At 41.0% G+C, this 13,730-nt stretch overlaps 2 protein-coding genes across 7 annotated transcripts in view; one reads left to right on the top strand and one right to left on the bottom strand.

Moving 5' to 3' along the window:
* Positions 1–1,367: 1,367 nt before the first annotated feature.
* On the bottom strand, positions 1,368–5,100 carry LOC116845642 (conserved oligomeric Golgi complex subunit 4). The gene is made up of 10 exons (XM_032818585.1): positions 4,865–5,100; positions 4,519–4,716; positions 4,055–4,429; positions 3,721–3,929; positions 3,436–3,631; positions 3,103–3,350; positions 2,705–2,927; positions 2,106–2,372; positions 1,846–2,031; positions 1,368–1,761 (listed from the first exon to the last, which is right to left on the bottom strand). The coding sequence occupies exons 1-10, from the start codon at positions 4,925–4,927 to the stop codon at positions 1,504–1,506; spliced, it is 2,223 nt and encodes a 740-aa protein (XP_032674476.1). The 5' UTR covers positions 4,928–5,100; the 3' UTR covers positions 1,368–1,503.
* A 533-nt stretch (positions 5,101–5,633) lies between these two features.
* Positions 5,634–13,730, top strand: part of LOC116845643 (protein bric-a-brac 2-like) — a 39,746-nt gene continuing 31,649 nt past the window's right edge. For 2 of the 6 annotated variants that reach the window (XM_032818589.1, XM_032818588.1), the window contains exons 1-5: positions 5,636–6,194; positions 6,582–6,776; positions 6,878–7,072; positions 7,150–7,654; positions 7,754–7,813. In XM_032818589.1, coding sequence (XP_032674480.1) covers positions 6,591–6,776; positions 6,878–7,072; positions 7,150–7,654; positions 7,754–7,813 — 946 coding nt within the window. In that variant the 5' untranslated portion in view covers positions 5,636–6,194; positions 6,582–6,590. Of the gene's footprint in view, positions 6,195–6,581; positions 6,777–6,877; positions 7,073–7,149; positions 7,655–7,753; positions 7,814–13,730 lie in introns of all 6 variants that reach the window. The other 4 variants (XM_032818591.1, XM_032818590.1, XM_032818586.1 and 1 more) reach the window with 3 other exon arrangements.

Genomic DNA, 13,730 nt, shown 5'->3' with positions numbered 1-13,730 from the left:
GTTCACAGTATGTTATTATATTGAAAGATTGTCTTAAATAAATTCTCAAATATTTTTAACCAGTAATATAATATGTATATAACATCCGTACGAATCATTTTATTACCTAAAATATTTTTAAATATGTATTAAGACACGATCTTAAATATGAAAATATATTGTAAACAAGCCTTAGTGCGCACTCAGTGCGCACCAGTTCTGCCAATGAAAAACGCTATAAGGTCCAGTTCCACAACCTCTAGTTAACTAACCGGTTATTCCATTGGACTTGACTAGAGAACCTCTAGGTGTACGTTCAGATTCTTCATCCGGGTGTACTCTATTACTAGAAACACTATAGTATATGTTACATATACTATAGCACTTCTAGTAATAGAATATACCCGGGTGTGGAATTTGAACGTAGCCTAGTATAGAGAATCGCCAACTTGGTCACGTGACCAGTTGATAGGGGCTGCGTTCCGAAATGCACTGCCAGTACTGAAAATCTGTAGTTCATGTAACGTATATTATAGAATTTCAGTACTGGCAGTGAATTTCGGAACGTAGCCAGGCTGGCATAAATATATACGGATTTAGACATTGCGACGCCAATGCAGACAAATGCTTTTATATATATATGGTTTTGCATCGGCGTCGCAATGTCCAAATCCGTACATGTTTATGCCAGCCAATCGCAGAATAGCTGAGTAGCTGGTCACATGACCAAGTTGGCGATTCTCTGTACTAGAGGTTCTCTAGACTTGACCAATCGCATTTAGTGTTAGTTAATCAGAGTTAAGAAGAGTTAATCAGAATTAACCAATCACTGTTGAGATATAACCTGTAGTTAAAGTTAAACGGAGGTTGTAGAACTGGGCCTAAAAAGAAGAGAGCAATAAACTATAAATTTTCAGTACTGGCAGTGCATTTTGGAATGCAACCTGTGTTACACAAAGCCATTTTATTGGCTACACATTAGTTAAGATACTTTTTGAGATAAAAGATAGCTAATAAAAAAGCTTTGCGTAACCAGAGAGAAGCATGAGGACGGCACCAGCCTGATTTGAGTGGGATCCGATTGACCACGGTACGATTGGACACAGATTGTAATGATTGGTTCGACCTGGTAATTCATTAGATAATTCTTTGCATCGGTTGGTTATGTCCAATCGTACCGTGGTCAATCGGGATGCTCCCGCTTGATTTCAAATGGCCAGAGCTATGCGGTGGTAACGATAAAATGCGCCTAATTCGTGCCCGATGTACTTAATAAAAATAAGTAAGGAGATAATTGAAATAATCAATAAAAACAGTGCCACTTCAGAAATTAATCAGAGATCAGTCGTTACAATTGATTGGCTATTATTAGTCATTTATTAGACTTATTCATCGGTATCTTAACAAATAATTTATTATACGCTTAATTTTTTATGTACATACACAAGTAAAATGCAGTATACAAAGATTTCACTTAATTGCATCAAGATTGATAATATTCGACCTCGTGAGGAGACGAGATAATTATAGCTTCAGTCTCTTGATATCTTCCGGTCTAAAATCTATTCTCAAGGAAGCGATACGTCGAACTTCCGACGGTGTTAGTCGCCATGCTATCGCGTCTGCGCCACAGTAGTCTGCGAGTTCCTCCACTTTCTCAATGCTCAGAATAGTAGCGATCTGCGTTAAACGTGCAAACTTATCCCTCACTGACCACGACGTAGCAGCGGCCAAATAGCTGGCTAACGATCTTATTTCCTTGTCCAATATCAGACCTCCTGCCTAAAATTGAAATTCACCTCATTGCAGATTTGCATCGTTGTATCGCAGGTGGACAAAGCTCAAATTTATTTTAAATATACGTACTCGATTAAAGGTCGACTTTAAAACCACTTTTTCCAAGCGAGCTGTAACTTCCGCAGTCAATAGGCCGATGAGCGCGTCATAATTGGAAGTAGTGAGGCTACCCTTGAATCCTTGAAGCAGACCCTCCAGATTCATGACTAACGTTTGCACGAACGGCTCATCTGTTTCGTATCTCAGCAATTCGTCCTGTGAAAATATTATTCATTATAATTCAAAAGACCATACTCTACCGGCGCGAGATTTGTTCTTGAAGAGCATACCTCATTGATATGATGGTCAATTGAGAGAAACGCGTCGACCCACGGTGTGACTCTGGGTTTAACGGCGCTGACGCGTAGTTGCTCCAAGCCGTAATCGATAACACCTCGTAGGACCAGTATGACTTCTTTCAGGCTGGATAAGCAACTGTCGATTTTACCCCTATCCTTATTCTGCATATTAGGAAATGTCGCATCTATTTCCGCATTGAGGCTCTTGTACAGTGTCTCGACGTACTCTGTACTCACATCAGTGTTATTTAAGTACGCCTGTAAATGAGAGAGATTTTTTCTTAAAAGACTCTTAGATGTACAAATATTAAAGAAAGCCAATGAAAGTCAGCATAGGATGTATGTTGCTGGGGAAGATTCATATATTTTATTAGGATAAATTATATGAAGAAGAGTCAAACGTAAAATACGTACAACGTAAATGTAATAAAACTCGTGAATTCTAGCAACATACCGCGCTGGCTTTTATTGGCCTTCTTTAATATTTGAAAGATAAATATCATACAAAACTGTACATGTAATACAAATAATCATTATCATCGAATAAAATAAAATAACAAATAATATGTCAGCCATGGACTTCAATTCACCAAGAACATAAGACGAGCGTATTCAGTATCCGATGTTTGCAAACGGCCGTGCTGTATGCTTGTCTGAAGAGCGCTATATGCCTGTGCCAGGTCCAAGTAGCCTGCCGGATAACCCTGGCGTAATCTGTTTCTCAACCAATTCGCAAACTCACTTTCCAGAATGCCGCAAGCCATATTGACGACGGCGCAAACGCCGTCTATGCTCCAACTAGACATGGCACGTCTACAGAAGTAATATTTTTTAGCTTCTCAATAGAGATAAGACGAATTCGTGCAAGGGATAATGTCTTGTGTCATAGAGCGTGAACTGAGTTGCTTCTATATTTAGTAAAGGTGAAACTAAGCTACTCCAGAAGAAAAAGGCACAAACTAAACGTGATATTCGATGTGATACGTACCGCACGCACTTCTGCACTATGAAAAACACATCGTCAACCATGCTTGAAGTTTGCTGGTCAGGATCCAACGTGTCCATTCCCAGCGCCTTATTTACACTTTCCTCGAGGAAGTATCTTTCTAACGCGAGATAAGTGCCGAGCAACTCCTGCATCCCGTGCGCCAATTCGGAATTGTTCACAGTTGTTTCGAATTCATTTAACAAATCCGTGCGTTGCGTTTCGTCAGTTGTACTGATTTCGATGTCGTTCTGCAAAATAAATGTTTCATTAATGCTTCGCTGATTATACGATGTATTACAGTTTCTATGATATCAGTGAATATTTTTCTGCAACCTTTACTCTTCTTCTCAAGAAACGTATGTAAAGTTTTGCTCTTGAATGCATTATTGTAATTTCGCCTAGGAGCAGATCGAGTCCTTTAGGATCGATTTTCTCAGGATTCGGTTTACGCAAATAATCATTTATCACTTGTACATTCTTAGATATAGATCTCATTTTCATGAACACTGTAATAATTTTCTTCACTTGCCTATTCATGAAATATAAATTAACGTCATTATTTCACATGTACGAATATCTAAGATTTAGTATACATCCCTCTATAGAAGCATTTTTTACCTATCGCACTCTTTTTGCAAAATTGAGATTGTCATTAGAAGTCTACCAGGGCCATAATAAGTTTCAATTATCGGCTGATGTACTTCTATAATGCGCGCAATTCCTTCGAATAAGAGAGTCATGACGTCAGCAAAAATAACAGCCACTCTTTTATCATTATTTTTAATTTCCAATGCCATTTGTAGATTCTTCTGGGCAGTCTCATGTAGCTAGTATATATATATAAAATAAATAGGATAAAAAAACATATCTTCTTAATAAAAAGTTAAATTATTCTTTGTGAATCAATAAATATTATGTGATATAATAAACATAATTTGATATTGTATCATACTTTGGTACACAAGTAACTGCAAAATTTCTTGAGTCCTTCTAAGTGCATTCCCAATAATGGAAATATCTTGAAAAATCTCTCAACAGATGCCAAATCCTCAGATTTCACAGCCTCATCAAATTTATGAGTGACAACCGCTCTCAATTCCATTGCGGCTTGCTGCAAGGTAACCAGAGAACTGCTGATGCTAGTATGATCTCCTGATACATCTTCAGCTGTTCTCTCCAGCAATTGCTGATCCATTAATAGGTAACGATGGACATGAGCAGCACCTTGTTCATAATCCTCATTGCGTAGTGCTGTTGCCACTCCTTTGCTACATAATTGCAAATCTAATATATCATTTACTCTACTTTGGCATTCACATACTCTGCTCTGTCAAACAAGATAATAATATTTAATTATATGCAAATAATAAACAAATAATCAAGTTTTATTTACAAATAATATCGATTATAACTTACTCTTGCTAAATCTAGTTGCCTTACTTTGGCACTAACATTTTCTGCTAGTTCATTAGTACGAGCAATCATATCACGAAACTTTTCCCCTTCTGTATGTATTATTATCACATTTGGTAACACTTTGCCAATATTCTGTAGCTTTGCTTCCACGTGACATCTTCGAGCAAGGATTGTATCTAAATTTTTCTTTATAGAAACCTATCAATATATTAACTTTTTATTCTAGGAATGTATAAAAAAACTGAAAAACTGAACTGTGTGGTATCTAACACAGATAATTATTTTTTAGTAGCAAGTTCTGTGGTGTACCATCAGCCAAATATATATAAATATATATAATACAAACCTCATCTTCAGACAGTTTATTTAAGATGTATTGTACATTTTCCTCATTTACTGGCAAATCCATATTATCAACAATATTATTTGCATTAATTAGTGATTCAACGATTTGATTTTACAGCACTGGAATATATCACATTAACATTTTTCCGCACGTTATATATTATACTGCCGTTTATTCTCATTTATCGCATAAACAAGGATTACACGTTGCATTTTGCCACCATATACGACTCAGTTACACTTTCATGTACTTTCTACACTCAGAAAAATAAAAGTGTCCGTTCTTAGTGTCGTGTGAGAAGCTAAGGAAGGGAAGAGTAAAAATATAACAAAAGGCAAGCATTTCATATATTATTCGAAGACATGTTTTCTACATTTCGAACCAATCAAATCATTATATAAGTCACGACAATGATCCCGACGTAAAAAAAGGAATCAGATAAGAATCAACAATTTTAACCTATATTATTTCGCATTTAGCTTATGATACAAGTGTTTGATTTTATACTTTTATTTGTACTATATGGAAATTATAATGAATGTTATAGAAATTAATTATTACTAATTAGTATTTATATTACAACTGAGCTCGTTTATGTCGAGTCTGAAGTGCTGTTTCGAGTGCGACGTTTGAAAAGCGCGCGTTTAGTATGGCGTTTAGTATCGAAGTAGCAATGACGTCACACGCATTGCGCACGACGTTCGCTTGAAGTGAGGTGCGGGTGCAAGGGGCGAAAGAGGGGGTGGTCGGGGCCTCCTCGCGCATCTTACGCGTATTCCCGTACGGAAAATGGCTGCCAGCTGTCACTCGGCATCGAAGTGCGGCTTGTTGTGAAGGGACACGACACGAATTCGGCGCAGGGCGGTTCTCCGGGCGCGCGAGCACGCCGCAGGAGCGCGATGAAATTACATAACAACGTGCGGCTCGCTGGCTGAGTTCGACGGGATCGCCGAGAGCGCGTGAGAGAAAGAGAGGGAGACAGAGAGTGGCGCGGGAGAGTACGAGTGCGCGGTGCGCGGCGACGGGGCCCCCACGGTGTTGCTTCCACAGTGCCATGAGAGTCTGGCCCGCTTGGCTGTTTACAGTTTTTATTTTTCGCCAAGCGCGCGACGACTAGTGCGTGTCTACGCCCGGCGCTGCGGCCGGAGAGAGAGACGATTTCTCTCCACGACCACGACCCGCTTGCCCGTGAACGGTCGGTCGAATCGAGCTCGCGACGGTGTACCGATATTCCAATATTCCTGCTCCGCTCGTGCTGCCGTAATACGAGACTCCCCCGGGAGATTTCTCCCGACCGACGCTTGCAACCCCGAGGACGCGCATAGTCAAGGTAAGATTTCGCACGAAAACGAGACGCTCCTGTGTGTTATTAGTGACGATGGCTTAATATATATTACATATTATCTTTATATATATATGTATATATGTATATGTATGTGCGACTAATGTATGTGATTTTTGCTAACTTTTCTTTATGGGGATGAAATAGGATGATAATTTGTGTGTTATCTTCTTACTTTATTCTTTATTTTCTCTAATAGATTAGAGCAAAGTTAATCTGGTTAATATTAAAGTAATGACTGTGCTCCATGATTAGCAAATATGATTTATATTGAAACACTTGAAATTTATATATTTTGATTGAAATAATTCATTATAATATAAATTCATATATTGTAATATTAGTGATCTGACAATTGGTTTTTTCTATTTCCAGAGAAGCAGCATGGGTTCCAGTCAACAATTCTCTCTTAGGTGGAATAATTATTTGAAACATATTACTTGTGCTTTTGACACATTAAGGACAGATGAGGATCTCGTAGATGTCACTTTAAGCTGCGAAGGCAAGAGGATCAGAGCACATAAGATGCTCTTGTCAGCATGTAGTACATACTTTAGAGATTTATTTAAGGTAATGATAATACTAATTGATTAATGATAATACTGATTGCTATATTCATGTAATCAAATATGAAAATTTTCTTGTTATAACCACCACTTGTTATATTACAGGAAAATCCGTGCCAGCATCCTGTCATAATATTTCGTAATGTTAAATTCGACGACCTGGCTGCCTTGGTAGACTTTATGTATCAAGGCGAAGTAAATGTTGTTCAAGAACAGTTAGCCAGTTTTCTCACAACAGCAGAGCTGTTAGCAGTACAGGGTTTGACAGATGGTACGGGAAAGGACAACGACAGTTTAGAGGTAAGATACCGACAGTAGAACAATGTAAACAGGTGTCTGATAGACAGAGATTACTCATGCGTTATACCATTCCACAGGATGACATAGAAATCCCAAACGAACCTGAGGTACAGCTGCAAAACACTTCTGGAAAATCATCAGGTGAAAAGAGAAACAAATCGCCCTCTTCCCCGATCCCGTTTCACTCCGTCGAATTACAGCCCGAGGTGCATCCGAACAAGAGAAGAAAAACGCGCGACAGCACGAATGCGAACGCGGAGAAGAATTCGGCGGGCAACAGCGCATCGGGGAAAGATACCGATGGCAAGACGTCAGATAGTCAAAACAGATCAGGTTCTGACCCAGTCGAAATAATCCCCCTCATGCCGAGTCTGAAGCTGGAGATGCCCGAATACCTGGAACAGGACGGCAGTAGCTGTAGTTACGAGGATCAGAGTTTGGGGGACAACCCACTTAACAAAAACACCTTAGACGATACGTCGTCAACGCCAGATCACGACCAGAAACTAGACATCAGTCAGACATTTTACTCGAGTCAATCAACGTCGGACGGTTTGGATGGCAAACACCAGTCAGATGTCGGTAAGTATCTTTCGTCGCAATCTTTAGAATTCTAGACGTGACTAAAGTTGAATTCGCTCTGACGGGAGTTTTTGATACTAGAAACGTTTCGTCTTTCAGGACACCTGCTTTCCAAACCGAGCACTTCGGGAGAGAGGTTAGCGCCGGAAATAGTACAGGGTAAGTGGTTATCCATCTTTCTTTTATCACGTATGAATTACATGATGCAATTTGTTGCCTTGCCATTACGATAAAGATACACATGTGTGCACATGTGTAAGTACAACGCACGTATACTTATTGAATCACCATATTTTCGATAATAAAACTCTGCAATTTGGGCATCTAATATTTAACTAAAATTTTCAAAATCCGTCGCGTTTCAGTCGTAGCTCGAAGTATAAATTATTAAGTCGCAAGATATTCTAATATAATTTTTAAATCAATAATTTTTTGACACAGAGCAACTTATCCAGGTTTAATTTCTATGGTTTGCATGAAATTGATTTTGATTTACAAGTATCAACGCGGTTCACGAGAATTTGACAGTAATGGCAGTGCGATAAGCTTGGAAGTTTTGTATCCACACATGATTCATGTACAGAAATGAGTGATTCTTATTCGATAGTTAGAGACACAAACTTAATACTAAAAACTTAATATTATAAGAAAATTTCATACGTTAATCACAATTATGAATTACTGTTTAGTACATAAAACCGCATTGTGATAACCTCAATGGTGATGGATTAATTGCATGTATTGTGGGTACAAAACCGGTACAGTACCTATAAGCACCTTGATACATGAAGCATCGGTATTTCCTTGTACACGGCAGCTGCTTGCTTTCATGGATTAAGGTTCTGTAACATTTCCTCGACATGACAATAAGAAGGAAGGAAGTTTCCTTGTTATTGTGATATCTATTAAGTTTGAGGGGTAGTTAGTTGACTGAGTTTCACATCGAACTGTATAATGGTTTGGTAGTCTGTGCAGCTTTGCATTACTTATACACGCACACAAATGAGATCAGGGAAAGGGATTAGAATCGAGATCGGAGGCAATGACGTTAGGATTTGCGGTGAAAACGTTTGTCATTGTCTCATGACGACGAATTTCCTGATCAAAAAAAAAAGAAAGAAAAGAAAACGTTTCAGGTCTTTACGCGTCTTTTTTTTTCACACGTGGACCTGGTTCTCATTAGCGTAAAAAGTAAAAAAATACTTAAAGACGGGAAGAACAATTCGCGCGCAACTCTTCGTGCAGTTTCATCGTTACCGCGTTTTTCGTCACTTATTGCAATATCGTGAAATCTTATCTCGTGGTGTCCCGTGAAATACCGTTCGCGGTGCCGTTTAACGTTTCCGCACGACTCTCGCGTCGTCCAGTGGAATCAGATTCGCAGTTTCATCGTGGGCAAATTTCTGTGAACGTAACGATTCGGCGAATATGTACTTAAAGCGCGATACATAATAACGTTCCCCTCGCTGTGATACAAGACTACTTACTCTCTCTCTTTTATTTCCATCGATCCACACGTCGGGATTTTCTTTACTTTAGTGTACAGAGTGCATGGTGTTTTGGATGTAAACGTATGGTACAGGCACTCGGGTGTAGGTTGAACTGTAGATACTTAGTAAGCATTGCCAAGTGCTGTATGTGTGCCGACAATCATCAACATTCCTTCTCAATAACTTGATAAAAGCCACCACTATATTCCTCATGCGCACTAACTGTATAAGCATACTTCTGTGCATACACACTAAAAAAGAACAAAACAGAAAGAAAAACAAAAAGAAGAAAATACCTTTCGATGCTGATCCAAAGCAATTTCTCTTCACGCGACAGTATCTAATTTGTATGTACAGCGCGAATCTCCACTACACACACGCGGTTTATTTGCATGTAACGTAAATCTTAAGTACCGATTTTTCATTCAATTACGAACGAGGAACGCTGCGAGTCGAATTTAATAACGCGGGTTTAATTTACTTCGTCACCGCAATCCTTAGGAAGATCGCTTTAACAAGTTAACTATCGAGTCACTTTACAAACAGTTAAATGAATATTTTTTACATTTAATATTATATACTTACGATTTATTTATTTCTTTATAGAAATAACTATTTCTGCCTCGTTCACTTAAATTTATTGATTTACAACATTTATGCGTGTTTGCTTAACGGCTCGACAACTCGACGAAGTAAAAGCGGCGTTTTGACGAGAGAACATCCCGAAATGAATCCGCATGGAATAACCATCGTGTTCGCGGTATGCAAGTTGACTCGCGGTATCTTCGCGTTAATTGAAATTATTCGGCTCACGCCCGATCGCGAGCGTACGCGCTCGTGCTCGCTCCCGAATCGGGATCGCAGCATCGCCGCGTCCGTCCGAATCGACCGACGAGAATTAGATGAACTTTTGCAAAATGTATAACAGACTCCGTCGCAGAGGCTCGCGCAGCCTCGCCTCGAATGCAGAGACTAATTCTGAAGTAGTCAGGTGGTGGTGCTCTGGTGACAGTGGCATGCGTGCAATCTTTTTTCCTTCTTATGCTCAGCAATTTGAGACCGATTCTTTCCCCTCATTGTACGACGCAAAACTCTATCTGAAGTATATTGGTGCGTGGGAAATGCGGCGATCAGGTTGGATCGATACTCCTCCGGAACTCGTCATTCGCCGGCGTTATCATGCAGAAAGCTCCCGTATTAAGCGGAATATAAGAATTTTGACAAATATCTTAGATTTATTTGTTGTTATTTGCATCGGATCTCGAATGCAACGTTACATGGATTCAGAAAAACTCTTCAAGATAGTCGAGTTTATTCTCGTGTTTCTGCTTATCGATTGCGATGCACTCTTTGAACGTTAGATGATTGCGAAACTTGTTGTTCTGTGATATGAAGTCGGTTTCGTCGATATAATCTTATCCTGATACTGTTCCAATACAACTTTGTGTGACTTTGTGTGACAACTTTGTTTTGATCGTTTACAATGAGTCGGGAAGTATATTGTGATCATGTTCAGTAAATTCATTCTTCTGGTATTAAAATGTGTTTGTAGTCGTAATCGGCAAAAAAAATGTGTCACGGAAACGAAACGTGCAGGTCGAACGTAATGACGTGTCTCGGAAGACTATCGATCGTCCATATATCCGACGTTCTCCTCAAGAATCTCACGAGTTTGAGAATGACGAGGAACGTCCCTTGACCCCCCGACCCGAAATTCTTTGCTTGCCGGTGTATGTTCACGGCACGCCCGAATGAGAGAAACAAAAAGAGAAATGAAATGAGAAATACGTGTTTCGGCAGGTAGGTAATCCAAGTTTTAACAACGATCGCTAAGACAGTAGCATGAATTTCAGTAGTCACGAAGACATCAAAAAGCTTGTTCCTTCATTGTTCAAGTAGAATTCATCATCGTATTCACGTGTCTTCGCGTGACGCGACCCGTTGCGTTTCGCCTCGAAGTCGCGTTTTGCTTCGAAGTTCATCTCGCGCCTCCTTTTTAATCACTATCCGACATGTAAGCTGAGATTAAACTACAGAATATACGTTGAACGATACGACACCTTGGCTCCAAAACATTCGCAGAGATCGAAATTGCAGAAAAAAAAAACAAAAACTAGAACACTATTATGAATTTCAGAATGTTGCACTGAGAGAAATTATCCAATAAAAAATTATCAAACGGATGTTTTTAATCAAATGTCACATCCATTTTTATATCCTATATTTTAATCAGGAAATTCGATGAGAAATAATAATAATAATCGGTTCTTAATTTTTTGACCGATTTATCAGGTGAAATGTGTCATTATAATCGAAAGTATCAGATTGAGTTTAATCGGATACAAAAATTGGTCGGAAATATCCATTTGATAATTTTTTGTCGGATAATTTTTCTCAGCGTAATGATACATCACCGCTCAATCGGTGGATATCAATTTCGTGGGAATAAAATAATATAAAATGATATATCAGGTATAAAAATCATCCATAAATTAACTCGAGATATCCAGTCACCACTTGGAAGCACCTAGGACACGTAAATTTTGTCTACCTCCGCGTAGTGACTGATACCAGCGTGTGCGGATCCCCTGCCGGAGCACGTCGGTCTCGCCTCATTGCCAAGGTATCGGATCGTTCCTGAAAATCACCGGCACGCGACCTCGCCGATGGCGTTGCTTGCGCATGGCGTCGTTGGGACACGCGACGCATCGTCGCTGAAAGTATCGCGATCGAGGCCGACGCGACAGAACGAATAAACGAATGAACAAGCGAACGTCGAGAACGATGCGACGAAAACTTTGCGTGGGACTTCGCTAGAGTCCCGTATTTGCTAGAGCGAAGCCGACGTTAATTCACCCTACCCGATCGACAATCGACGATCTCGTCGCCAGGTGCGCATTTGCTTAAAACACCGAGCTCGATTGATGAAGGCGATAGCTTTCGCCGTGGCTTTCCGCCGTTGATTGTTGCGACCCGCAACCCGGGTATCGATCTCGCGAGTCGCGCGCGGCAGGAGGTCGAGGAAGCTCGAGAAACACGCGAGACACGAGAGGCACGCGAGCGTCCTGATCAATTACGTGCGTCAGCGTCCTCGTTGCAGCGTCATCGACCGCACGAAAAGAGATTCTCTCGACAACTTCTCCGACACGCGGCTAAGGAAGTCGCTCTGTAGCGACGGGAGCTGCTTTGGTAGCTGCTCCAGGAACTCTTGGCTGAACGACGGCATCTCCTCCCTAAGGTCGTTTGATCGCCAAAGAGGATAAAACGGAAAGGGGCACAATGTAGAAGAATACTAGTCGCTAACAAGTCGCCTTACATTTGTCTGAGTAGAATCGATCACAAGTTGAGACAAGATCGAAAGAGTTCAGCAGGAAGGAACAGAGCCCGGACACGATCCGGAAGTGTGTCAAGTTCTGGCACGCCCAAATGTGTCCACGTGGACACTCGTTTTCTTTCCCCTCCAAGTGCCCGCGTGCTGACCGAAGGAGAAAGAGACCTCACTTAGTGTCAGAGCGACTCGTTGACGTAGGACGGGCGTGAAAATAATAAAAAAAAAAATGAGAGAAGAAAACTGGAAATATCGTGCAAATTCTCCCCCGGAGAGACGCGCGAGGACGAGATACAGGACGACCCGCACATCAAATTTAGCACATGGCAATGCTATCGTACGCGCGACGCGAAAAAATAATAATAAAAAGGAAAAGAAAGAGAGAAAAAAGAAACGAAAGAGAAAATTGGGCCGAGGTGGTGTATCAGGTCGCTGTGAAACACACCTTAAACACGGCTTTTTAGCGGCTGCCGCGCTGCTTCTGTTGCGATTGTGGGATTATTGCGGTTGGTGCTGGAGGTTGTGTTGCTGTTGCTGTTGCTATTGCTGCTGCTGGCGCGGTTCGTTCTTATTTGCCGGGGGATGATATTCGGAAGGGACTTCTGTCTCTCTCTTTCACTCTCTCTTTCTCTCACTCTCTCTTTTTTTTTTGTTGCAAATGTAACTACATAATGCGTTGCCTGCATGTACCCCGCGCCTACACCACCTAACTCTAGGAGAACTGACTAATCACCGTACAATCTTCCCCCGCTCCCTCGACCGTTCTTTGTTGGCCACACACTCTGTGTTTTTACTCCAGGAGGGCTTACGTACGTATCTGGTCAGCCGCATAGCCTCAGCAAAGCAAACGGCCACGGGAAAGTGTGCGTGCACTGCAAGCAGCGCGGCATGGTAACGTCACGCGGCAAGCTCAGGCAGACCCGCTTCAAATGCTGGCCCTGCAATGCCTGTTTGTGCCGCTGGCCATGCTTCGTCGACTATCACAAAATGCGCAAGATCCCGCATATCCCGCCCCCCTAGCACCAACCCTGTCTTAGCGCCCCGCGGGCTGCGAAAACAGACTAATCGACGTCTCGTCTGCGATCGGGCCGATCGTCTGGGCGACGTACGAACGAACGAACAAACGAATGAACAAACAGAAATTTGGGTATGGAAGAAACGATGGTTGTGTAGATCCAACCCACCGAGAGAATGAGGAAGAGAGAGAGAGAGAGAGAGAGAGAGAGAGAGAGAGAGAGAGAGAGAGAGAGAGAGAGAG

This window comes from Odontomachus brunneus, unplaced genomic scaffold, assembly GCF_010583005.1.
Source record: "Odontomachus brunneus isolate Ranch 3 - 2012 unplaced genomic scaffold, Obru_v1 Obru_scaffold_054, whole genome shotgun sequence".
Lineage (NCBI taxonomy): Eukaryota > Metazoa > Arthropoda > Insecta > Hymenoptera > Formicidae > Odontomachus > Odontomachus brunneus.
This window is presented reverse-complemented; position numbering and strand designations above follow the sequence as displayed.

Excerpts from the sequence above, each read along its gene's own strand:
- LOC116845642 (XM_032818585.1), bottom strand. The coding sequence starts at position 4,927 with ATGGATTTGCCAGTAAATGAGGAAAATGTACAATACATCTTAAATAAA. Across the intron at positions 4,717-4,864 it reads ATAAACTGTCTGAAGATGAG|GTTTCTATAAAGAAAAATTT; the intron begins GTTTGTATTATA and ends ATATATTGATAG. Across the intron at positions 4,430-4,518 it reads GGCAACTAGATTTAGCAAGA|AGCAGAGTATGTGAATGCCA; the intron begins GTAAGTTATAAT and ends CTTGTTTGACAG.